The 27,783-nt window shown below is 43.4% G+C and overlaps 1 protein-coding gene across 1 annotated transcript in view; it reads right to left on the bottom strand.

Annotated features, from left to right (window-relative positions):
- Positions 1–27,783, bottom strand: part of foxp2 (forkhead box P2) — an 86,207-nt gene that overhangs the window by 7,861 nt on the left and 50,563 nt on the right. The window contains exons 4-16 of the mRNA XM_079455432.1: positions 26,588–26,677; positions 18,629–18,766; positions 17,247–17,336; positions 15,467–15,650; positions 14,533–14,743; positions 13,047–13,151; positions 9,060–9,147; positions 6,722–6,805; positions 3,574–3,784; positions 3,047–3,123; positions 2,826–2,927; positions 551–672; positions 396–465 (exon numbers count right to left, since the gene is read on the bottom strand). Of these exons, the coding sequence (XP_079311558.1) occupies positions 396–465; positions 551–672; positions 2,826–2,927; positions 3,047–3,123; positions 3,574–3,784; positions 6,722–6,805; positions 9,060–9,147; positions 13,047–13,151; positions 14,533–14,743; positions 15,467–15,650; positions 17,247–17,336; positions 18,629–18,748 (1,464 nt within the window). The 5' untranslated portion in view covers positions 18,749–18,766; positions 26,588–26,677. The remainder of the gene's footprint in view (positions 1–395; positions 466–550; positions 673–2,825; positions 2,928–3,046; positions 3,124–3,573; positions 3,785–6,721; positions 6,806–9,059; positions 9,148–13,046; positions 13,152–14,532; positions 14,744–15,466; positions 15,651–17,246; positions 17,337–18,628; positions 18,767–26,587; positions 26,678–27,783) is intronic.

The raw sequence follows: 27,783 nt of genomic DNA, 5'->3' as shown, positions 1-27,783 counted from the left end.
CTGGAAAAGTTCCAACCATCTTTTCGGCTGTCGTGAACAGCGAGGTAAAGATACTCAAGCATCCAAATGATAATGAACCCCTCCGAAAACTCCACCTCAAAACACTTGAAGGAAAAAAAGACTCCTGACGTTTCTTTGCCTTTCGCACATTAAAGTTATATACAATAATTAATTTTTAAAGTTTTTGCCACAAGCACCTCGCTGGCCGACACGGCGAAGCCAAATCATTTATGACAGTTTGGATAAATATTAATGATCGTGCCCTCGCGGGCTGCTTTCAATCTGAGGCAAGGCTGGTAGAGAATGTACCCGACTCCACCACACGGTGTCCTTCTAGACTATAACAGTCAGTGCCAACCTGCCTCTCTCACACAGACTCGCATCCGGTCGTTTACCTGTAGGCTGGCGTTCAGAGCCGCCCCGTAACCCAGACTGGATGGGAGATTTTTCACCAGCGTCGGGCTCCTGAACACAAAAACACAAATAATGAACAACATTAACATCAATTCAGATATAGACTCTATGTGTGTGTGCGTGCGTGCGTGCGTACCCAGTGATCTTCTGAGATCTACGCCTCTGATACTCCATTTCATCCACGGTCCACACGGCACCCTTGACATTCTCCACCCGTACAAAACACTTGTGCAGACTGAGATTGTGTCGCACTGCGTTCTGTCAAACACACAAACACACATGCATCAATTTATAATGTTTTATAGTCGAAAATTCATTAGTGCACAATTTAAATTAAAACATTGTTTTCATATTTTTTCTTTCAAAGCTTGTAAAACAACTTTTCTTGAGAAAAAATAACAAACTACTACCACCCACTACAGTTAAACACATGCAAAATCTGAACCGTTTTACCCTTTTGCAAAAAACACTTTTTTAACACTTTATAGATAAATACAAAATCATGAGAATTTTTTTCATAACAAAAAAATTCCAAGAATAACAACGAATTTCATTAGAAACTAGTTAAATATGCTCTCAACCTATACAACCTCAAGTCAAGAGTTAATTTGTCATGTAGCTTAAAGTCTGCGATTATTAAAACAACAAAATTCTAAATGTGTCGCATAAACATTGATAACGGAGAAGCAAATAATAACAATAAAGAAATACCAGAACGTGACTAGTCCTCCTCGTACATCGGCGTGAAAGAATCTAATTAAAACATGTAGCAAAGAAGCCAAATAATAACCTTTGCTCGTATTACATTTTTCCATGTTTTATTTGAGGGGCGTCTGTGTTTTTTGTGCTGCGAGAAAAGGAGAGAGAAGCGAATATAACCCCCCCTCATAAGCAGATCTCGCATCTGACCTGAAAATCCCAGGATTTGATTGATCTTAATGCCCATGGCTCTGAATATGATAATTTTAATATTAATGAGCAAATGAGCACTTTTATTATGCATGCTATATAGTTATAACTAATAAGCTGGCGGGTTGAGATCTCGATCCCCGAGCTGAGCTGATGAGACCAAGTGCAGATATTAAATCACCTTTCATTCCGATTTTAAAATTCTCTCTGTTAATCAAATGACAAGCCCATCGCCGGCCCACCCTCACAAAAGAAGAAGCGGGGAGCCTCCGATTGGAAATTCCTGCGCCGCTTTTGTACAAGGAGGGACCCAAATATCCCGAAAGCCTGCCTCTTTGTTCCACTCGGGACCAGATTAAAATATTTCCGTGATAAGAGACGGTCTTAGAGAGAGGAAAGCGGCTGGTAGAAATAAAAATGTACGCAAGGTTTTGTGGCCATAAAACTACAAGCAACTCTTCAGTTGTGGTGTGTATGGAGAGCTATTGCACACCCTTGTGGAGCTGTAATCATACGCCAGCATCATTAGCAAGCCAAATCCATATTAATTCACTTTTACTAAATCTAGTGCTTGGGAATGCTTGGCACGCTGATGAGAGCCGGAGAAACCTCACCGCTTTCGAGACGTCTGGAGTTGAAAAAGAACAGGAAATAAATGGAGTGTATCTCCGGCCACCTTATCGACATGCGCCCTTCTCCTCCTCTCTGAGAATAGGGGATGGTTTTTATTGTGTCCTCTCTTTCTTTTCATTCTCCTCTGACAATGTATTTGTTGGGACAGAGATACAAATGAGACCTTTTGTCCGGGGAAATAAAGTGTGTTCGGCGGATGACAGGAGCATTAGTGCTTTCGAGCCGCTCGGGTCTTCACATCCGTCTTCTTTTCTCCGTTTTTGTCTGGCCGGCGCATGAGCTACGGTGTGTACCAAGACCCGTCCGCCGACGAGGATGGGGACGGGTGTAGCATGAGTCCACAAGGCAAACAGCCATCTTTCAAACTAATTAACTAATAATGTGCAGGGTGGGGCGGAGAGAAGAAAAGGAGAGCGCTTGAAAAGCAGCAATACGCCACGTCTAACAAAAGGTGCTGATGATTGAGTGGCCGGTGGGTTATTAGCGCGTCAGAGCGAACACCTCCCCGTCAAGACTCGACTATGAATTGCACCAAATTAGAAAACAATATCACGGGCTGAATTATTCCTTCACTTGTCAAAGCCAGAGAGGGAGAAAGTGAGAAAAAGGGAGAACTCGCCCACTTTTTCAGGTTAAAAAGAAGGGAGAGGGATGCTAATCGGCATAGGTTGAGCAAAACCTACAAACCACTTTCACTGTTAGCTCCGCCTACTAGTGCAGCTTTTCAGGATTTATTTGAACTAAAACTATTTACTAAAATATTTAGTAAACAAAAACGTGACGGATGTAACCAAAATATGTATTAAAGAACAAAAGTGGGTGTGGCTTGTAGTGGGAGTGGTTTATAGTCTACCCAGAAAAAACGTTACCTTCCAGGTGGCAGCGTTGCGTCTGAAGTATGCGAAGGTGCGTGTGAACCAGCTGTAGATTTCGTTGAGCGTTAGCTGCATATCACCTGACTCCAAAATGGCCTGCGATGAGACGGTGTTAAACAGCACATTAGACACTCGAGCGCATCTCACACAGACTTCTTTCCACTGGCAATTAATTACTATCTAATCAGGCTAAAGCTCATTTCTTCCCAACTCACCTGCCTGATGAGGGTTGCATAAGTAAATGGAGGCCTGACGTCAGCGTTCTTGTAGAACTCGTAGTTTGGGGCTATCTCTGCGAAGGACAAATAAAGAAACTAAGCAAATAAATAAATAAACCGCAGTGTCGCCACCTGGGATAATTGCTAAACGCCTCTCCGCCAGGAATTCGCTCAGGACTTTATCAAATTAAAACGCGAGGGGAGGGGGGGCATCCAAATCAGCATTTTACATGTCCGACTAAATGCATTTTTAATTAATCTCTCTCCGGAGAAATCTTAAACATTAACACTCGCTTGAAATTAGAGCCGTGTCGATATTTTGTATGGGTTTAAATAATTCATTCCCCCCGTCCGTCCGTCTGCGAAGAGTTGCGGATAAGCAGTAAATATAAACATCAAACAGAACACATTTTACATGCAGATCGCTTTTGAAATGTGATACATATTGTATAGTTTCCATTGGACTGTAATTAAAAATCATACAGTATTGATGTAAGCAAAATGAAAGAAACAGCTGTTCATACCTGAAGATAAGGGCATGGAGTATTTGTCGGTGTGACGTCTGCGCATGGCGCCCATGCTGGGGATGTTGGCGGGACTGAGGACGGAGGGCACCTGGGGCATCTGGGACATAGGCGTGATGGGAGCGGTGGGCGTGGTGGGCGTCTGAGGTAAGTTGGGGGGCGAGACAGACGGAAGGTTCTTTGACATGGTGACGCTGGAGACGAGATTCAGCTGTAGAGAGAGAGCGAGCGAGAGAGTTTGAGAAGGCTCAGTCTTACAGCTGTTTCCCCTAATAAGCAAAAGAGGAAGCGGCAAATCTTGACTAATTACGGGATGAAATTGTATCATAAGAATTGTAATTAGAGCACGCTGTTAAAGATTATCTAATGATCAGCGTGCGAGTTATCTCAGCCCATCTCCATCCCATAAGAGCTCCCCGGGCGCGAGCGCTTGTGTACAAAACACAGTCACGTCGAGAGACAGATAGTCACCTGGCGTTCTGCCATAACCCTGCGCCTCCCAATCACATCAATACACAATCTGCACATTTCTCTTTCTCGATCTCATCTGAGAAGCTTCAGCCGACTGGAAAATTCCACCCTGACCTTTCGCTCTCGCTGCTAATTCTCTCGAATGGTAATGACATCGTTACATATTCAAACCAAATTGCCTTAATTGCGAATTGGCAGGCGGCATTCCGGAGCTGTCGGAATTGAAAGCGAGCGTCGAGCAGGCCGGGCACCAACAATCGTCTGCGGCACGTGTTGATAAATACAATGAAATGTCAAGCTGTCTATTCTCTGGTGACTGCAAGCTACTCTATAGACAATTATAGCTCCACTTAACGATAATGAGATAATGCCAACATGGAGAGTGGCACGTGCTATACCACTCAACGGCTTCAGAGGATATCAATGACTCCTCTAGAGATCTTCTGCGCTGCCTAAACGCCTGAAATGAACACCCTGAGAGACAATTAATGACACGTATCAGAGGAACGACTTGGCGATGGGGTAACCGTTCGGGTTTTTTCATCAACAGTCTTAAAGTTAACAGGAAGTGCATGCTCCTGGTTATATTGTGCATGATCAAGAAGTGCACATTATTGGAAATAAACTGTTAGGAACTGTCAAAAAAATGTTACGTCTTTTATTTGTTATATTGCCTTGAAACTTTATTTTACAGTATGTGTACTTACCTAAGAAAGTACTGGGTAAGTTAAAGTAACTACTTAGGTTTGGTTCAGGTTTATTACAAAGTTAAATTATTTACTATAATAAGTACAAAGTACGCACATGGGGAACAGGACTGTAGAAAAGTGCTACCCACTTTTCTGATGACAGAAAAAAGCTACCCACTTTTCCCTTCTTCAAACATTTTTCCTATTTAATAATTTCCTAAAAAATCTATTTTTCTGCAGATGGCTTGGTTTTCTGTGAATACTTCTCGTGCATATGGTTGACTGGAGGTCGGGTCATGGCACCAGATTTGAAGTGTCTAATGCTTTTCTCTTTTGTGGTCGAACCGGCACATCAGCAGGTAATTACACACCACTCGGTCGACACCGGCACCAACAAAAGCTTTTGATACACTGTCAAACACCGCACAAAAAGCCACTCCATTAAAAACCCTATCAAGAGCACGATAGCGAGAGGGAGAGAGCGCGTTGCATGTATATTTAAAATGTTAAGACAAGATTTTCCATCCCCATCCTCACCTGGTTACGACAACAAGCGTAACATGTTTGCCGGCATACAATTCGGTGTTTGCAAAATGGAATTTATTAAAGCTTAACGGCGCAGGACTGAATGAGACGCGGGGATCAGCCCTTTACCTCTGCCGCTCATCTGAATATATATTCATAGTTGGCTAAGAGGAAGAGAAGGGTTCGGGGGAGGCGTCTCATTATTCAGGACTAGCAGCGTTGGTAACTTTGATTTCAGCCAACCATAGCGATGGCCAAAAGGTAACATTTAATGAAGTGCTATTCAGAGTTTAAATGGGGTCGTATAACCGTGTAGCAGCACCTCGTGTTGGGCTGCTGAGGCTTTCGTAATAAATTCACATTATTAATATTTATTAAATGTGTGGGACGGTTGTCCCCGAGTCCCGCGCACATGGGCCGTGAAAGTGCCGGCATGTTATCCGTCGGCTCTCCTCTTTTGTGCAGTACCTGCGATAATGCTGAAGTAGCGGCACACGCACCGAGACTTGACAAACCGGAGACCCTCGCTGAGTACTTTAGAAGTTGCCATTAATTGCTCATCATCAAATGCAATTAGCAGTTCTTCCATGTGCCGTTTGTGTAATGTAATACTTCATTAATATTATTCACTGGAATGTGCTGGATTAGGCTCTGAATGCTCTATATTAGAGGCGTTTTAACCCTGCTCCTGGAGTTCTGAAGATGGAAAGTGAATAATACATCGACAGAGGTGAGCAGTCGATTCCTGATGGATTTACAGGATAATTATTCTGTCTTGTGATGATCCGTTTTATACAGTGGGAGGCGATGAGAAAAATTATGCCGGGGAAATTAGCTACTTGCAAGGCGGCGGCAACACGCTAACAATGTTTTCCCTCACGAAATCCTGAATGCTTAATAAATCATTTCAATAAATAGTATTTATTGCAGCCTACTCTCCTTTGTAAAAGGCTTCATTTTCAATACGCGATTAAGAACATCTCCAGAAGAAAATTCAATATTTTATCTGCCGTTATTTTGACGGATGGGCCTTTCTTCATCTTTCCAGCAAAGCGTTTTTCCTCAAACACACATCTATATCTCTGACTGTTTACAGATTGCGGGTTATTTCTACGCACATCATCATCTCACCCATCCAATCTATCATCTCAAACTGTTTGTTTTCTGCCTGACACGTCTTTCCCACTACTTCAAGTGTGCCTGGGGTCACGGTGCTAAACAGCTTTTTACCGGCCAACAGGTTGTTTGCGGTGATAAAGCCATCAGTCGATAATGGTCCGCCGTTTTTGGCTACAATCGGCTGCTATGATTTAATACTCTCCTTTCTGAAAGGGTCCCATGAAACCAGACATTATATCTTTTTGTCTCTTTCTCTCTTTGTATCTTTCTCTCTGTGCCGTGAGCAGAGGCGTTTAGAGAGCTCATTTGGCTTGTTTACTGTACACGTAGCAATATGCACTCACCGGTTTTGGTGATGGTTTGGGCTCTGAGGGTCTCATGTGTAAGTGTGCCATCATGGCCTGTAGACGCTCGCGCTCTTTAGAAAGCTGTTGAGAGACAAAGGGAAACACAAAGAAAACAGTCGGTTTAAAAATGAACCACTTTTAACAGTAATAGGTCTTGTTGTCAAGACGTCTGCTTGTAATAAATCCTCCATTCGGGGGGGTCAGAAAAAATAAACAAAAATAAAATGGCTCTGAAATGTTCACAGGTCTGTTTTAATGTTTGGTTGTTGGCATCAAAAGTCATGCAACCGATGTGTGTCAGATGGGTAAATGATCATTGGGCTTATATTTATGATTTTTGTGCCTATTCAGTTTATACCATATTAATATACACCTTATAAAGGTTAGTATATAAATATACAATTATACATAACGATCATTTTATCATGTATTTTGAAAAAACATGAGTAGATTAAGTAAGTTTAATAAATGAAAAAAGTATTGTTCATTGTTCGATTGCAGTATATTACTGTTAAGTGCCATATTGACCTTTTTTCCTAAGACAATAATGGTAAGCTGTATTGTGTTGCCATTTGATGTTCAATGTGAAGTCTTGAAGCAAAAAAGCAATACTACTGACTTTACAAGAGAAAAGAGAGAGAGAGCGAGGAGATAAGACAGAACATTGCTCATGGTGCGGTGATGGAGAGCTGAAGGTGCTGCTCGGAGGTCAGAGACAACAAATAGCACTTCATCTCTTTGTCAATAGCAGAATTTAGGTCAGCAAAGCTCTGACAGTAACAAGCTATTCAGGCCATAAATTAGAGGGTCCTACTCGTCGATTCAAAGTCCTGTGGACACTGTTAGGACCGGACTGAATCTAGCAGCTGCCGAGAGGTGAAGGGGTCCCGCAAACAGTGCCAGTTGGACCCGCCTCCCTGCCTCCTGGAGGGTCCTCCGAGGTCCAGTTAGTGCCCCGGCAGTCCGCCATCATCAATCTAACTCACCGAGAGTGACAGGGACCGGACCGCCTTGAACTGAGCCGCCGTCCGAGATCTGAACTGGGCCTCATTACCAGGACGAAGGGGAGGAAAAAAGAAAACGGGGAAAAAACCCAGAAGGAGGGAAAACACAGTGCTGGTGTAATTGGTCACAGTGTAAGGCTTTGTGGTATCAGCGAACAAGAGAGCGAGTCGAGGGAGAAATCTTGATGTCTTTTCTTTATTTTACATATAAACAAGAATTATTCATTGGTTCTCATTCGACAGCCTAACAAATAAATAAGGGTTTCGCCGAGCGTAAAAACCTTTAAAGGTTGAGCAGAACGCTTGGCTTGCATTCAGATGGGCATCACAGAGGCTTAGGGGCCACGGTCAGAATCCACACTCCAAAGGCGAGATGCGTCTGCAAACAACGGGATTGTTTCTGAACTGTGGAATCTACATAAAAAGCCGGCACGCAATCGGACTGCAACAGATTTATTTGAAATTAAGGTTTAACTCTGTGCGCTCGAGACTGACCCGTGCGCCGCATCCCATGATGCACCGGGGGCGAGCAGAGGTGCGGGGGGAGTGATGGCCGCAGCGCTGAGTAATAGCAACCCTCAATCACTCCTCTCATTATCTTGCCAGCGTGACACCTTAATAAGGTCATGCACCAGCTCCTGAAAATAGTGCCTCTCTTTAGAGCTTCCTTCAGGTGCAAAGTGTATTTAATTAACACGGACCGGCCCGGCTGCGCTCGTATTAATTTGACGGGATAGAAAATAAGCACAAACCATGATTGAATTATAAAGGCCTGTGATGGTTTTCACCTTTGTTGGGATGGGTTTTCTCAAGTTGTCTCTAGTGTGTTTGTCTATTTTAGGTGCTGTGAGCTTACGGTGGCCGTGAGCTAATTAAAGCTACAATCTGTGACTTTTTGGGGGTTCAAAATAAACAGAAATCAGTGTTGAAATCTGTCTCATTACCCTAGTAAGCTTATAATAATGATTTATAAGTCAAGCTGTCGGGTACGATGTCGCAAAAAACGTCATTTCACTTCAACCAGGGCATAAAGAAGTAACCTGTAACATAACATTTTAAACAGAGATGGCGATATAAAGGCAGAAGTTACAGATTGCATTAACGACATTTCAAGGTGCAATCGAAGCTTGTCTCTATATCACCATCTCTGTTTAAAACATAAAATTACCGGTTACTTTACATACAATTAAAAATCATTATTTGTTTTCCGATGTGAATTGGATTAAGCTAAGGACCATGACATTTCACAGACCGTCTCAATGACAGATTTGTGTTTATTTGTAACAAAACGTACAGATTACAACTTTAAACATCAAAACACATTACGATACCTGTATCTCTAGCTGCTGTACCACTTGCATCTGTACTCGACACTGAGCGGTGCTCCTGTCGTCCAAAGCGTGTTCGTTGTTAAGATGCCTGTAGGCAAAAAGCAATAACAGATCAGCCAATAAAACCAACAGCATCGCGTCCCTGTTTCTTTATAATAAATATTCACGCATTGTCTCGCACACAAATTAAGAGTGTAACTAAAACTACCGTTGATGAATATGATTTTGGGATTACATGACGTCCAGCCCATTAGCTTTTAACAAACCACATACCCTCGAACAGGCTGGCTGAAAGCCGGTCTTTATCATCACAATAGCTAGACGTGTCATGTAGACTAACAGAGAGATGATGGCGTACAAAAGGCCTCGCACGGCGGTTTTGTATGCGCCATTTATCGAGAAATAAATACAATAAATGCAATTTAACTCGAGTAACATTTAAAAAGCGCCTCCTACGAAGAGTGCATTATTCTCCCCGACATATTAAATGCATCTACTCATCCTTTCATTAGAATATTATAAAAAAAACACTTCAGACTGCAGGAGCAGTCAATGGCGGTTCTCCTTGATTGGATTTTGTCTGCAGGACACAAAAGAAGCCCGCCATTAAAATAGACCTTTATTCCCGGCGAACGCACGGAGGCGAAAAGGTTTTTAAAAGTGTTGTGATGTTCAGTAATGAGCCTCTATCTAAATTATCATTGGTGACAAACCCACAAAGCGCTCTTTCAGAACACATGCTTGTAAAATGCCAAAGCTGCCACTCTCTTTCCTGTAATTATAGGTTAGCTTGCAGACCCCTTCCATGATCATTTACAGTACAGCCTGCAGTGCATTAGCGCCAGCGCACACACCCCCAGACGCGCCGAGCTCCAGTTTTAACACTACTAAGCATTTTCTCTTTTCGTTCTCTATTCATAGCCCCGGCTATTGTTTGTGTGCAATATGCAAAATAACAACGTATTCATAATCCTCCTCGAACACGCCAATCAAAGCGAAGGACATCTGAAAGCACAATGGACCCCGCTACCTTTCAATTACGCCCGTGCCCGTTTAAAATTATTTCATTCCGTCGCGCCCCTTTCTGCTATTGTAACCGTTTCAGGTCTAATGCTCCGATATTCTACGTTATAAATCAAGAGTGAGATAGCATTGAGAAAAGCACCGGCGAGGATGACTGGAGAGTCCTTCGGCCCTGTGCCTAATTGCTGTTTCAGAATGCGCGTGCGAAGGGGCATTTCATTAATCATGTAATCAGGTCCCTCGCAGGGAACTAATGCTGCAAATACCCTTTTCATTTCAATGCTCATAATGCTATCGAACGCATTTGATGTATGGTGGATGTCATAAATCACAGCTGCTTCCAAACCCACGGACGGCTGCTCGCGCTAGCTGGACAGGTAGGAGGAGGTGCCTATATCTTACTACCTTGTCGTGAGGTTCATCGTGCTAGTTAGAGATGCTAATTACATACATTTTATAGTTGGGCTATGAAATATTCAGATGGTAGATGTTTGGCTACGCAATAGTAAAAGCGTGGGGGTTGCATGCAGTCACCGATATCTCTTAATGAGTTAGATGCGGCGGGTTTAGATCAAACAGAGAGGTGAGAAGAGAATGAGATGAGGCCAGCCGCTCACGGCTAGCGTTGAGCAAACATCTCTAGAGCTGCCTGTAATTTATGGGTCATCTTATAAGCATATTGATTTTTGTTTTGAAACGGGGAATGAGGGCTCTGATGGGACTGAGAAACTGACTGACGGAGACGTAATGCAGTGATGGCCTGAGAAACGGTGCTTTGGTTAACCCTTACACTCAATCTCACCTTAAAGCCTCTTCACACCAAGGACGATGTTTTTGAAAAAGTTAAATGGATAGATCAACAGAATTTTTTTAATTTGTACATAATTTACTCATCCTCATGCCATTCCAAACCTTTAAAACTTTCTTCTACGTAACACAAAAGATGATATTGTGAAGAACGTTGGTAACCGAACAACACTGCACCCCATTGACTTCCATTGTATGGACGCAAAACCACTGAGATTTTTCTCAAAATATCTTCTTTTGTGTTCCGCCAATTTGTTTTATCTCATACAGGTTTTAAACGCCATGAGGTTGAACAAATGATGACAGAATTTTCATTTCATGTGAACTATCCCTTTAACCTGCTACTTCCTCATTGGATTTAATTCACAACCATTGAAGTTCCAGTTAGTCATTGGCAGGTTGCTTTTCTTGTTATGAGGTAAGACACAATATTTATTTCCTTGTAAGGTAATTCCTGCTATGAAAAAAGTTTATTACAACACACAACCGTATATTGTGGTCACATGCTATAAATGGCGAGCGTCTGCCATGACTAGAGTGTCAATCTTCATTACAGGACTGTAGCTATGTTTCTGTTTTTCTCCCTGCACTCTTTCCTGTGTTATCTCAAACATGTGAGAGCAAATCAATAAGAGAACTCCGGCAGCAATCTGCACCAAAAAAAAGACAAAATTGCCAGCGTGGCAGAACAGTGCCAGACTGCTCTGAATTCATTAGCCCCTGCTTTAAGTTCCACGTAACCCCCAAATAAGCCCTGAATTATACCCCGATGCGCGTTGTTGCATTAATAAACGCATCTCGAGGTGAAACGCACACAAATGCACGCACACACAGACGTGTAGAGTAGGGTAATATTCCATTTGAACTTCAGAGCTAATATAACGCGCCAGGCACCTCTCGGCTACCCTTTCCAGGTGCGCACGGCATGAAAGAGACGCCGAGCTGCGCTTAAACGCTGATCTTGACAACTTTCTCAGCAACACAACAAAGATTACAAAACTGAGGATGCTTTCTTTCCTGCGAGCTACGGGCTGGGTGAATCCGCCCCCCGCTTCCCATCAAAGGTGCCATCTGAATCTGACACCTGTTTTATGTAAACCATTTTAAGCATGTGTACCTGGATGATACGCAGCAGTGACTAGCGTCTCCAAAAGACATTAAAAGCATCTTCCTGACACCGGCAAACGCTCCTCCAAGGCACGGCGCCACCCGCCATCTCTCGTCCTCAGATCACGCTGTCGTTTGTTGGAACGTTTTCATGTACGGGTTACAGTATGGGCGTCTTTGACTCGGCGAGGGAATGCGGGTGTCTCGCCCGCACTTTTTGACGGCGAACGGAAGAGAAGCGGAGGGTGATTGTCGTAACGGTGTCCTACTACACAGGCTGTAAGACTTTTTTATTCAACCGCTTATTCGAACGCCATAATTCTCATAACCAAACTGCGACATTTTTAAGGTCATATGCAATTAACAAGTGTTTGGAAATACATTTGTAACTTGTTAGCGCGAAGTCTAGATTACGTCTCAAGCAGTTGTGATGTTCTCCACCCCCCAATTCTCCACCGCAAGAGTAACAATGTCCCCCACTCAAATGGCGTTTATATGAATTGACGTGGACATTTACACTCATGGCAGATTATTATTTCGCAGTTAATCATGGATCTAATTAGAATATTCAAATGAACCCTTTCTCCGCTCTTCGAAAACGAGCCTCTTTCCTCAGAGTGGCAACCTGATAACCTGCAATCGCCCGCGCCACAAACACCTTCTCCTATGATGTCCCCCTCTCACATCCCGGCAACAAAGCCGACCAATTACAAATGAGCTAATTAACTAAATTGTTGATGGAGCATGAAGGGATCATTTCACTCGGTTAGCCGCACCATGACAACACTGAATACGTGCTATTGTGAGCGACTACGCCATTTGCCATTAGCTATTTGACGCTTGTCGCCAACCCGTCATCCGCTCATCGCCGTGGAGATGCGAACTCGATCTGCGGTCATTTCTAAACACCGCCTCTGACAGTCTGATGCCTCCAGAGATTTGCTGTTCGTGCCTTAGCGCATTTACAGCTAAGTGTGAGAGTGAAAAGATCTGCAATTCTGACCTAAGAAAGATATGTATATAAAAAACACAGACACAATCTTGACTTACTTCAAAAACTGTCCAAAGTCATCACAGATACTTTCACATCCTGGCCACTTGCATACTCCGTGACCATAGAGGGAGTGTGACGCCCCAGTCTCTTCATGCAGTGAACTTAAAGAGAAAGAGAAGGAATAAGAAAGAATTAAAACTAAAAAAACATGATGACAAATCCATTGGAGAGGTCAAAATCTGGGTCATAACATTATAGTCCATTTCTCTGAAATGGTTAACCTTTGAGAGAACCAAAAGGTGGATGAAGACCTGATGCTCAGGAAATCTGTTAAATTTGACATTACACCACATTCTGATTATTGATCCCACACAGTTTCTTAGGAAGACACAAGCATTTAAAACACACCCAGCCAAGTAAAACTGCCCGTCTACATTTTTCCATCCGACTTTCACCTTGTAAAGCCATTACGGCCAACTTGTGTCAACAGTGAAAAGAAAACAGCCCCTGTATTTTAATTCCACCCGGAGATTCGTTTGAGGTAAACGTGGCGTTTTAAGGACACTTAAAGACACTGTTGTCAAAAGGCATTGAGGTAAGTTACGACCTCGTCCGCCATTGTAGGTTGGATTGGTGCCGAGGGTCTAATGTGTGGAATCATCCAAGAGTGTGTTCGTATAAAATCTTATAGGCTATTTTACCTTCCTTGTATCGATCCAGTGCATCTGCACTGACAATGCAACACACCCCGTGACACGACAGCAATGTGAAAATATGAAGTGTAACCTATTTTTACACCATTTTGTCTTCTCTCTCTGTTAAGGTATCTCTCTCACACACAGGTTTTCGGTAGTAGAAACCAATTAAGCAGCACATCCGCCCCCAGTCAGAAGTTGACGGCTGTTGCTACGTGCTAACATACAAACGCTTAATAATAGATACCAGAGGATGGAGAAATATGCCAGTGTATGTTTAACATACGTATAAAAGGGCTGTTGCGCGGATAAACCCTCAGAAAATGCCACACAAGCGTCGAGTCTTCTATTTACGTGACGGACAAGTCCTTTCAAAAGAAAAGCGAGGTACTAAATACTTAATGTACAGTGAGGTGTGTGTTCCTGCGTTTGATATACGGGAATGCAGTGTGTTTAATAGCGCACGCTCTCGTGGGACGTTCTTATTGAGACTGTTATCCAGATCTTGATAAACTACTGAAGAACAAGCAAACAAAAACACAGTTCTCCCTTTAGAAATATGCATGTTTTGTGTTTCGCAAACAACGATGTCAGTTTTTTTTAACACGCGTCGCTGATGTCTCACATGAAAAGTAGTTTAAACGGTTGTTTGGATTTATGAAAAAACTGCTGTCTGTGCTGAGTGCAAATGAGCACATTGAGCTTTTATTCAAAGTGCCTACAGTACGTTTAGAGTAAAACACAAATCATTTCTCCTTACGGGACTCAAATCAGTAATTCAATGTGATCACTGTACCCTTAGCTTCGCTGACAGCGCCACACTATATATACGTACAGTATGATGTACCTCTCTCTCCGGTTGTTGAGGGCTGGGGATTGGCCGTTGGAGATGCTGTGGTGAGTGATGGGCGGAGAAGCTTTGGGGTTATTGGTGGAGGTAGTGGAGGAGTTGGTGGTGCTGAGGTCCAGGCCGCTGTGTTTAAGTCCGTTGTCCTCCATGGTGTGACCGCTGGTCACGTCTTTCCAAAGTTGCTGGAGTTCGGCAGGGCTCAGTCCAGCTGTAAGAGAGTCACAAAAACCTTTAGAAACATAATCATCTATAAACACCAGCATTAAGGACCGCCCATTATGATGTCATATTCCGCCCCATATCAGGTGACCCACGAATGAGGGCGGTAAACCTGTGCTGCTCTTCTGCGTTTTAAAATCAAGCATCTGGAGATAAACCGGCGTGAGATCGACTCGGACGCTCATCTCCGTGGGATCCAGTGGTGCAAACCGAGCTGACTTCACCGGGAGGGCAGGATCTCATCTGCACATGATTATGCATTCATAAACAAGCCTTTGTCTGCAGGATTGTATCATGATATAATCCCTTGAATGAAAAAACGACTATTCCTCTCCGCGCCGCCACTGTAATACTCCAATTAAGAGGCATTTTCGAACAATTGTCATCCGGCGGCATTTCGATAAACGGTAGCGCCAGGTGTTTGTTCCAAGAAAAGCAAATGGCAACAGCTCGTCTTCCTCTGAGCTCTCGCTTCGCACTGAGTCAGTAAACAACAACAACAGGCAAGGGGGGTGGGGAGAGATAGAGAGAGGGAGAGAGGAAAACAACAACCTCACACACACACAGGCACGAGAGAGAGCAGAAAAAACTGAAACGCTGAAACTGCAGCAGGAAAGAGAGAAAAAGAAAAACAAACTCCCAGGGGATGACACGCTCACACACGTGCATGTATGCTCAGGTTGTTGTCGGAAGTCACGTGAGTCGGGCTTACCTGGTGGAAGGTTTTGTCCGGGTAGGGTGGGCTGTCCCGGGCCGGGGGGCAGAGACAGGAGGCCCTGCCGCTGCATGTTGAGCAGATGCTGCTGCTGTTGCAGTTGCTGCATTTGCAGGAGCTGCTGCTGAAAAACCAGCTGCTGTGCCGCCAACTGCTGCTGCTGCTGTTGTTGCTGCTGTTGCTATAGTGAGAAAAAGAGAAAGAGAGCGAGTGAGCGAGCACACACACACACAAACATTGGTGGCACACACGGGTAAGCATGTAGCCCAAGTGCAGCCCACTCTTCCAAATCTGCATCTCGGATGGGAAGCCCCCTCCTTTCACCATTGATAGTTAATTGTTTTGGATTTCTAATGGTCCATTAAAGCTTATGGGGCCATGGGGAGGAGTGAGCGAGGGAGAGATTTACAGCACACCCCCTCCCAACCCTGTTTATTAGTCTTGCATAAGACAGCAAACAAAACAACAACAACTGCAGTGATTAAATGCAGCTATGCATGCAATGTCGCAGCCAGGATGTATTTAAAATACATTAATCTGTATTTATTTTTGTATTATTTTGGTTTAGTTGCACTAATGGAGACAACTGAACTTAATTTGACAAAATTTGATTTACAAAGAAATTTATTCTGCTTTTGATTCACGACCTGATGTTCAAAACTATCTGACATGTGTCCTAACATTTTTTCATCTTTTGTCTCACCTATGGAAATGCACAGTGATGAAACGGTTGCATTTCCACGATGCACAGACTGAATAAAACTGACTGAAGTTTGCTTCTGTGGCCATACTCTCCTGACGTCCATTATCAAACTGAGATCTAGTTTTTGCAGAGAACTCTTTAACTTCAACCGTCTCTATCCTTCTCTCCTGTCATAATACATTACGAACTACTCAGTGACAAGAAAGCAAAGACAAAAGTGATGCTTTTACAGGAGAAAAGTTAAACTACCGATTTTAACTCAGAATTAGACCAGAACCACAGGAAGACCTTCGGCCGAGCTGTGAGGAAGACCTCACACTCTAACTTTAGGGATGAAGGAGCGAGAGGTAAAAAGAAGCAAAACTTGTGATGCGCTCACTAGAAAACAGACTGCATAATGAGAGAGAGCACCAAGGATTGGCTCCGCCGTCTCGTGAGAAATAAGGGAGCAATTTCTATTCCATATTTGATGGCGGGAGGCTGAAAAAAATCTATTCGCAAATCCAAACAGAAACAAAGCCTCCGGGAGGTCAGGCCTGCTTTTCTGTAGGCCCTGCATAATGGCTTGCTTGAATAGAGACAATGGTTAAAGGTGCTGGTTGAAGAGACAGCTGGGGGGACGTTTCTCGTCTGCTATACCTAGCTGATCAATTTAACACCTTCCACGCGTTTTGTTTGGATTGCCCTCCCTCTCCGCACCGCTTCGCTTTTTGATGCCTGCCTCTCCGTGTCGGCGATGCGGCATTCTGTCTGTCAGCTGGATCTGCGGTCTGACTGTCAGTTTGATTTATGAGCTCGCTGCGGTCGAACTTTTCTGCTAGTCGGACCAAACCCGCCGCGGCGGTTCATTAATGAACGCACCCTGCGCTGTACTCTAAAACGGGCCTTTTAGCGTCAACGTAACAGTAAGGACAAGGACTTGAGACACTTGACAACTGTCTAATTTAAGGCAACATTACAGTAGCCTTACCACAAAAGTTCCCTCGAGAAAAGACAGCAGAAACTGATTTACAAGTAGCCGGTTGTGGCGAACATGAATAAAAGCATCACTTTTGTCTCACACACGCGTCGTACCTCTTTTGCTTGTTTGTTTGGATGTTGCTGCTGCAAAAGCTGTAGATGAAGTTGTTCCTGCTGTTTCTTATAGAACTCCTGCAGGTGTTGCTGTGGACAGACAAATGAAAACAAAAACATCATTTTTTTTCGTTCAGCAGCCGTGCCATTAATAGAACCTCCGTTGCAAAGTTTCGGAGCTGAACAAACAGAGTCGCAGCCGAGCTCCCGAGGCCGCCCGATACGCCTGGATGTGCTTCTGCGTGTCACGTCATAAATAACATCTCTCTCCAGTCGAGACAAAGAGACCGGCACTTCCCCACGTCGTGCATCTCCATATGGACTTTTATGCGGCTGCACATTACCGCTGGAGGAACAATTAATCTTATTGCCTATATATTTTTTCCTCTCTGATGCCTTGACAGGCAGTGAAATTCTGAAACGAATGCGAGGCACTCAGAGGAGAGAATTCATCATTGTGAATTAATGCATTTAGCACACTTGTGTGCTCCTAGGCTGAGTGCTGTCCTCGGGAGCTCATCGCTTTAATACAGGGGCCGAGCGTTCGGCGGGAGACGTCTTGGGTACGTGCTGCTCGACGTCGATTGTAGATACCTAATTATAATCAAGTGAGTTAATGGAGATGTTTGTAAAGATGAGCTTTTGAAAATGATTAAAGACCCAGTGAAATAAAATATTACAATGACTATTTTTTCATGAAATACTGCAGCATTAAATAAATAGTTTATCAATGTAGGACATCCTCTTTTTTAAATTTGAGTGTCCTCATAATCTTTAGTTAAAATCTGAAAATGCACTTCCTTCCTGTAATTACTGTCCATCTTAAATGACGTATGTTAGACGACTTGGGCGGAGCATCCGTTACTCCTCCCCTTCGACAGTCAGTCTGCTACCAGTTGGATTTCAAAATGCAGCGGCTGTTTTTATACATCCAATCAAATTGCATAAAAAGACGAAAACCACACCCACTATCGAAATCGCGTCGAATTACGTAAATAAAAAGGATGGCATCTCCCAGTTGACAGGGACTGTAAAAGATAAGAATTACGTCCGCCATAAACCCTGCAAGTTTGACTGATTTTCTGATCTCAACGCCCCTTAAAAACAACAACGATGCCCCCAACTACAACTATTTCTGTGACAAGTGACATTAAGACATTTTTAAGAAAAAAAGGACGCCACTAAAACTAAAGCATGGCTTGAATAGTACTTGTGTAGTTATGCTTATGAAGGTAAAGTGTGTATCTGTGACCCCTCATTGAAAACAACACACAGCCTGTCTATATCTGTTTTTGTGCCAAGGGCACATGAGAACCAGAGAGGTTCTACATGTTGCCGTTACATACGCAAAAAAATGAGCGAGGACATGAATGCGAGTCTACCTGCTGAAGCATGACGGCCTGTTGTTGTTGAAGGAGCGCTTGGAGCTGCTGTGGGGAAAGAACCTGCTGTTGAAGTATCTGCTGCATCTGCTGCGGTGTGATCACCTGTGGACTCATCATTGCCACAGACACTGGCACCTGCGGAGATACAAGAGACATCCGGAATGTTAGAACATCAACCATGCCTTTTATAAAGCAACACTCGCATGCGTGTGGAGCGTGCAATCATGCATGTGTGTATACGCGGCCGCATGTGTACTTTAGATATTTTCTGTCACATGTTCCCGATGGTAAAGGCACGGCGCTTAAAATAGAGGAGGACCTTAATTAGCTGAACCTGTGAACTGCCTCCAGAGACTTTAACACACAAGGAAACGCTAAGAAGATGAGCATCTCTGCAGCGTACGGAGGGCGCATGGCCTGTCGAAGACCGGCTGGACTAAGTAGCGTGGATTTGTCTTTGAAAACTCTTGGAGAAACTTCTGATTGAAGCTGAGCGGCTGTGAAGTAGTATGTCTTACAGAGGTGATGGGGAATTACCAGTTGCCTCTCGCTACGCATTGAAGTTTCCAAGTTGGAAGAAAGCAGCCAGAGGCACAAGTCTTCTATGAGATGTCATTTTAAAAAATTCATGTCATTTTATAAATGATAAGAATCATTAAAATACCAGCTGTCAAACGTATTCTTGTTTAGAAAAAAAAAAAAGAAAATATTTTCGCAGCCCAGTTCTTATAAAACAGCACAGAAACACGCGGATCAATAAGGCAGGTTTTCTGTGCATCGCTCTTCTTTTGCCAGCATGCATGTTAAACATGTGCAACGTTTGCATTTCATCTTGATTCATGTCTAAGATTAAACAATATTATGGGGGAAGTAATGTTTTTCTTTCCACAGTTGGTGAAGAGAGTTTTTTTTTATTTTTGGACATTTCGACTGACGGCCGACTCCTCTGGGTCTCCTTTGTACTTTTTGATGCCTGGTGCATCTTTCAACACAACAACTTAGACAGATGCTGTCCGCCACAAAGACAGCCAAGTGTCCAATGTCTGGACAGGTAAACATCTCTATTTCAGTGTTTTCCATGCTTGAGAAACCAGTAACACGCTTGTGCTGCGAGGCGGGCCGTGCATCCATTAAAACGTTGTGTGGGGTGAGAGCATCGTGTCAGGAACCCGGCTTGACGCACGGGCCATCCTCGCGCCAGCTAATCAAGACCGCTTGATTGCTTTCCGTACATCTGAGCTCTCAGGGCCTTGACACGTCCTTGTTTTAGTCTCTTGGCTCGGCCCAGCTCAGGTTCCCCTCTTTGATTAGCAGAGACATTTGCATGGTCACTACACATTTTTCATTTTAGAAGTCATTATGCATTAGCGCTCCTGAGCGCCGAGCTTGACTAATCCTGATGAACTGAGTAGCGGAGCTGAAGGTCACACTCCATCCTCACTCATATTCATATTCAAACAAATCCGAGCACCATTCTTCATTAGATGGCACCAAAACTCGACACACAAATACACTTTTCTTTTTCTCTCTCTGTGTCTGTCTTTGGGGGAAAAGGTGTGAAGATGGCTAAACTGAAAGGGCAGAAAAAAACTAAAGGAACAAAGCAACAAAGTCACAAATTAAACAGCTGCATGTAATTATGCAAATGTATGCTTACACCTTCAATGTTATTAAACCTTAAGACACATTTGTGATGTGTAATTACCCTCAGGTTCAGCCAGGGTTCTACGCCGGCGTAAATGACAATACGAAACCCAAAGTATGAAAATACAAAAGGAGATGTTCTTATTATGCCCATTATTTGTCTATTTAAATGAGCTATGCGCTGAATAACCAACCATCACCTTGTTTGCTCCGCAGCGCATCAAATACAATAAACATGTACATTTCAGAATAATCGACTAGGAGTTTATTTATCGAGCACAACTCGACAGGCGAAATGTTACATATTTTAATGTACCAATAGAGAGACTTTCAAACCAACAGAATAGTAATGTAACCCGACTCGCATGTTTGAAAAGAAAAAGAGAAACGACAAAGACTAAATCGAAGGTTTGGCCCACACGCTCCCCAGTCGCGCACGCCGCTAATTCCTGCATTTATCGCCTGCGTTTTCTGCATGATATATAAGAGGCTGAGAGATGAAAGCAGATAAGTTATTGCTCTCCTGGTTCTTATTCTTCACTGACAACCCATAAATTTAATTTTACACACGTTCATTTACATTTTCGAGTATATGACATGATAATTGGCGGAATATAACACCTCCATTGCGCCGGATACTGCGGGGGGCGATGATTGACAAGCCGGGTGAATTGAAAGGAACAGAGGCTGAATTGCTTCTCCCCGAAATGATTTTGCCAAGAAGGGGCATAATTAATGAGCATTCGTCGAAGGGTCCAACCGTAAACATTTACAGATAATAGGCCTTCGCAGGATGCCGGATGAAAAATATGACCAGAGATGCAACTCAATGCACGCTGTATGACACAATTCTAATAACATCATTCTTTAAAAGTCATCTTACAATCACCTCCAGCTCCAGAAGGTTTTTAACGCTTTTAATGAGAAAACTGAAAAGATCAGAAGAAATTTACTAGCGGACTAATATCTCTCTTGTTTTCTAAACCAACAAGCATGCCCACAAATCACTATAAATGTCTATGGTGCTTTGATTTCTATTGGAAAACAGATGAAATTACAAGCTGATCTCCATTGACCTGTTATTTAAAAACAAAGGTCTCTGCACTTGATAGAGAGAGTAAAAAGAATAGCTTTAAATTGACCATTGATGAGAATACATCATTGGTCCTCCTGAAAAATAAGCACACGTTCACGTTCAAAGCCATAAACCAGTCTCATCTTAAAAAAGGTCAACACGTGTTGAACTCAAGTACAGAGCCTCACATGAACACGTAAAGGCCATTCATCTATACCAACACCAATGGTCCTGTTTCCCATCCACACAAAGACATCGTCCACTATCAGCATTGGTGCGTTCCCAACAGAAACAGTTTCGAGGACAGTGTTAAATGACCAGAGCTGATACGAGGACGAACTTCAAGCCGAAACAATTAGAGAATACTGATTAAGTTCTTTATTCCTGAACAATTCATCGACTCTATGGGGGACGTTTCCGGATAAGATGTCCGGTCGGGCTTCTGAATAGCTGAATAATGTGGCCACTTCAGAGGAGCGCGGGAGGTGCCACTTGCCTCAGATACTGTTTAGATAAATAAATCGAGAAATAGGAAGGTGAGCGATGGTAATTACTTCATCGGCTTGCCGTAAATCGACAGCGTGTTAATTACTTCGGTAAAGCATGTTTTACTTGGAGTTTTATAGAGAAAACAAGTATTCTGTGACTCAATGTCCTACTAATTTATCCCCATCTCCCCCCTGGGAGGAAGACCCCCCGAAGCTGGACTTCACAAATGATATCTGACCCTTTCACATCTGTAAAACCTCCCGTGTTAATTCACTCAGCAATTAATGGCTCCTCATTCAAGTTAATCGATTACGTGGGGATCACCAATGTAAACGCTTACCGGGCTGTTGACCCACAAACTAACACACAAAGCAACTTCTCCATCCTTTGAAGTCTCTAACACACACATATGCGATCCTTCGGATTAAGGGATCAATGTGGACACTCCTTTCTACCGGTTTTCCCGAATCAATTTATTTTACCGTTCAACAAAACAGTGACTTCGGAGGATGATGGAGTGGATTTGGCCTCCGTTAGAAAAGCTGGAAGGCGAGCAGGGATGCAACCGGCCTTCTGCAAAGATGTATCACCGTGACGATAATGGAGCTTTCGTTTCTATCAATGCAGGGGAGGATCAGACGTGCACGTCTGTGCGCTTTCCAATGAACTATGAGACGAAGGACTAAATAGGAAAGAAATCAACACGAACAGACCCTGGATGTCTGAAGAATGGACCCTCAGGAGCTGAAGAGAGCTAATGGGAAGTTATTAAACGGGAAGCTACATGAAGAATGTTTCTACAAGATTCTGGAAGATCGTACTACTGTCTCGTACTAAAGAAATCCCTCTGTTGCTTCAATTTGACATCTCACCTCTCTCTCTCTCTCTCTCTCTCTCTCTCTCGTAGTCTATTTTTATTTTCAAGTGTGCCTTATTGGCATGAGAAAAGCTGTGCATTTATATAGCCAAGGCTTTAAAATCAAAAACAAATACTTAATGCACTATAAAGCTTTTGCACAAGGCTTGGTCTCTTACTCTCCCTCACTCCACATCAAACCCCCACCTCTCTCTCTCTCTGGTGAAAGCTTTGTGATGTCGCAGGTAATAGGGAGTCTGTTGGATCGCTCTCCCCGTCAAGTGACACGCAGTAAATTACACAAACTTCAAGCAGCTCGCTGAATTATAGTTCATCACTTGGAAAGACTTCCCACCACCGGGCGACACGTATCAGATCTGCCAGTTAGGATCCAATTAACACCCTGGCCAGAGTAATCAGACTGCATGTGTAAGGGCTGCTGGAACCAGTTTATTACTCTCATGCATCTTCTGTCAGTAGGTACATTTGTTGCTTCTACATCAAAGCGGTGCCATGCCACTATTTTTTTACTCCCTCCGTTCCTTCTCTTGCCTAAGGGTTGTGCTTCAGCTTCTTTTGCATCGCATTACGAATCCCCGCGAAAGCGCTTCCTATGCAATTTACCCATGCCGCTCTGAAAAATATGAAAAAATCGGAGATATCTTTATATCTCAGTGGTTTCACCAAGATAAAACTGGAGAGCATGGAGAGCAAATGAGAAGTGTTGGTCTCCTGCATAGCATTTGTTTCTCCCTTGACAAAAATAAAGAATACACACCAATTCTGAAATCCCACGTCAATATAACAGATAATTTCAATAGGAACTTAAACATTTTCATAAAAATGATTACAATCTAGCCAAATCCACATCTTTTAAACTAGCAATAACATCTACATGAATATTTCAGCTCCATTCTCAAGTACGTATTTCAAGAAATCTTCACCAAGAAATATTTGAAAGAAACATCTAAGACAAAGTTTTACACTAATAATTGAGCGGTATGACAAAGCATCTGAACAAAAACTCTCTCCATTAAACAAATTGGAATAGTTTGGCTGCCCTTTCGAATTCTGTAAATACATTTCTGAAATCAGAACGGATTTTCCAACTTTATCCATTTCTTTGTCTCCGTTCGCCGTTTTTCCCAGACGACCGTTGTTAATAATAAATGTTAATATTGTGGCTACAAGTCTCTCAGAAATTCCACTGGCTTTGCGCATGGTTCCAGTCGGTGGTCTGAGTAGATGAATTTTAAGGAACATGGCGCAGGAGTCTGACGCTCAGATGAGCTGCGCGTCGGTGACCTTTAAATCGCCGACACTGTGAGGATGGCTCAGTGCTCAGGAAGTGATTGGGTTGAGCTATCTCGTACCTCTCTCGTCTAGGAGCGCGAGAGCAACGAGCCGCTCAGCCGTCCTCCGTACGTTTGGAGCCAATTTGGGAGACGCGAGTGGACGTTTTGTTCCGAAAAAGTTACATTAGTGGCGCGTGTTGGGTTGCACTGAAGAAAAGGTCAATGAATCGGCTGCCTGGCGAATGGAAACTCTGTTTCAAGGTGGTGTCTGCACCCAAATGCACGCTGAAGCCGAAACTGCATTGGGAGCTTTCACCTTGTTAACCGTGGGACATCACACTACCCAGCCCACCCTGCCTACAGGTCAGAGGTCAACTCTCCCTTCTTACGTTCCACAGCATTATATCACTACGCCATCAGCTGTTTTGCTCAGACATGGCCTGCGTTTGTTCTTCACCTACCCTCGCCCACTTCTCACCGCTGTACAATTGGTATTCAGTGTGTCGCCTACATGTGTAAGCACACTGCTCCTGCAACTGTTTTCACTCTGTTAAATGTCCATTCCGCCATCAGGACGAGACACCCAAGCGGCAGGCGCTGAGCCCGCTGCCAAACAAACAAACTGGCATGTAGCGTACAATAGAAGAATGGCACGTGGGGGCTGATCGTGAGGGCGGGAGAAACAATTGCGATTCGCGTGAGCTCTCCGTAATCCCCTCTGCCTTCCGTCCTCTCCGTTTTTATTTGTGTTTTAAATGTCAGTGTATAAAACGCGGAGGCGATATTGCCACTCTGAGGGGAAGGCGCCACGACGCCAGAGGACTGTTGTGTGCCTTGGGAAATCCTCGTAAGCAGTGTGGTGAAGGCATAAGGATTTACGAGAAGAAATAGGTGTTTATTGACTTCTCCTCTGGGTTTACTGGATAATAATAGACCCGTCACATTAAGCAAATGTGGAAAAGCAGCTTTCGAGCACGTTGGAGGCGCAAGATGAGATGGATAGAATTAGTCAGCCGACAGGATTTAGACATTAATACAAGTAATTAAAAATGCGAGCTGCAACGCTTAGATGCTTGTGCAGTAAATAATATATACGCTGTGATGTATGGATTGCTTTTCTAGACTGGTAAAGGGGCGGATTTATCAGTGTCGGAGAACGTGCAGGCGTTTACTTATTTATGTAAATAAGTCATATTTCAAAGCGCTTGTTACTTGGCATGTCTAAGCACACACAACATGTTCTGAATTGACGATCAAGGAGTGTTTAAACTGTAAAGGTCGAAAGAAAAGACAGATTAAAACTTAAAGACAAGAAAATTATCTTGTTTTGGCAAGACCACTAGACTATTAAAACAGCAAGAATAAGTGAATAAAGTAAATGCTCGACAGCATTGATTAACTACAGCCACAGGACGCCACTCAACAAGACCTGATTCATATTGATTCATATAGCTAACATGAGGCAAGGATAGCATAAGCAAATGTAAATATTCAATATTTACAATCCTCTGGTGTTATTAGAGTCAGGAACTCGGTCACGGGCCACCAGTTATCCCAGACCTTCTTCATGCAATATCATTCGGATTCTCTCCAAAGCGTCGCATGGCAATTTGCAGTCACGCAGTTTGCCCGGGAATCCATTCTCTAAGTATACAGACGGCTGTAAAACTACAACAAATACATGAAACCGCATTCGCTCAGACTTTGTTTTACAACTAATATCTTTGCACAGAGAAGAAATGAAAAAATTCTCTAACGCAAAAGTTGCATTCGCTCAAAATATTAATGTTACAAAAAGTCCTAGCTGGACCAATCACAACGGGCCAAACGCACGCATAATAAGATACACAGGGGTGCGACTCTTTCAGAAGGTGTCGCCATTGTTATACTCTGTGAAAACATTAACGACGAGGGTTAGTGCCGATTTTCCCTTTCTTTAATTAAATGCGCGGGGTACTAATGAGGTAAACCAGCGCTAGCTGATAGCGCTTATTAGCAGGGAGGAGGGCACGCTCTCCTTGCACTTAATTTAAACCTAAAAATACGGAGCCTGGCAGATGTCAAGTGCTTACATAATTTGAGGCGCGTTTGTATTGTCGGGATGTGAGAGAAATAACACGTCAGTGGGTTGGTAAACAGGTCTGGTAATAGGGATGCGACGCGTGCGACGCCGCTGTGACCTTTACAGAATCACTGACAATAGCGATGCTCCGCAGCTGGAATCAATAATGGCAAATTATCTTGGAGGGGTACAAATGACGGCTAGTTAGGATAAGTGACGTTACAGAGGCGATTTCTTAGAGCCGGAGATTGGTGACTGCTTGTTTTTTATTGGTTAATCATGACATTTATTATTTTCAGGGCGTCATTATTTTTGATGCTGAAGAAAGTATTCAGTCCTGAAGTAGTCTTTAAGAGCAGAGAGATGCAAGTTTGGTTTAGTCTAGAGAAGGGCAAGGCCTGACGGCTCGAGAATTTTTACAGACAGCTCGAGAATTACATCGCCAAATCAAACATCACAGCCGGAACAGAGGAAATCTTTTCCGGGGCGCCATGTATTATGGATGGACTTAAGAGATTAGCCAAGAACTGCTCACCTGCAACGGACGCTGTTTATCGTTGTTCTTTGGAGACTTCAAGCCACTGCCTGGTTGCTGTAGGAGTAATTGCCTTGCTACATGTAGGGCCTGCGAACAGACAGAGAAAAAGAGACACAAAATGAGTTTTTTTTTCCTCCGCACACCGCGACGCAATCAAATATCAAACGCGGCGAAAAGTGACATCAACCCGCCATTACATCCACTACACTATTCATTGTTGTTGATGAACCATGAAGCGTCTCCTAGATATATATTTTTCATGATAATCCACGAAGGCGTGATGAAAGATAAATACAGTTTGTCTAGCACCTCTGAAGAGCAGGAATAGAAAACACACACGCACAGTGTGAGTGGTATTGACCTGTCTAGTGTGTGCTCAGCTGAAATACCCACTTCTCTGCAAATTACCGGCCCATTTGCATATTCATAATATCAATTTGAAGTAGAGGCAGGCGATGTGAAGTGTTCCTAGAAGCTGTAATTAAAGTTGACAAAATCAACATCAGATTACCTCAGGAGTGAATTAACAAGGAGCCGAGCATTAGCCGGGCCCCCGAGCACAAGGGTGACGGTGGCCCTCCTCTGCCACATCACTCCAAATACCTACTTCTCTAACGTCACATAACAAATACAGTTATAGACTACACGGATTCGCATTATTAGTCTTGCGTTTAGAGATTTGAACATGAAGTCCATCCATAACACCCTAGCAACCCCATAGCATCACTCAGACGCCCTGGCAACCACTCACAGCATCCTAGCATTAAAATATAAGCTACCAGATAGAAAAGTCCAGTTTTATTTCATGCATCTGTAAGACTACAATTTCAATTTGTCGACAACACGGTGTTCTACATGAATACTGATACATGTGTTCAAAGCACCTCTGAAGTTTCACGTAGACCGAAGTGCACAGGATAAGACGAACGCAACAAAATAAATAAAGCAACATAAACAACACAATAACTTCACAGGTGTCTCGCCTGTCTGGAAAAGGAGCGTGAAGGTCGAGAGACTGACACTTCTTCCAGGAGAATCAAGAGCTTGCTTTATTTTCTGCCGCTTCCCGGTATCCATGACAACAGCTGCCTTGACAGCGTGTGCATATGGCATTGCTCTGCCAGCTGGTGAGAACAATGTTTGAACTAATGCATTGAGATGCTGAGCAAACAGGAGGAGAGCGAGGGAGAGAG

Source organism: Barbatula barbatula (genome assembly GCF_947034865.1).
Source record: "Barbatula barbatula genome assembly, chromosome: 4".
Classification (NCBI taxonomy): Eukaryota; Metazoa; Chordata; class Actinopteri; order Cypriniformes; family Nemacheilidae; genus Barbatula; species Barbatula barbatula.
The sequence above is the reverse complement of the archived record's forward strand: the minus strand, read 5'-3'. Positions and strand labels throughout refer to the sequence as shown.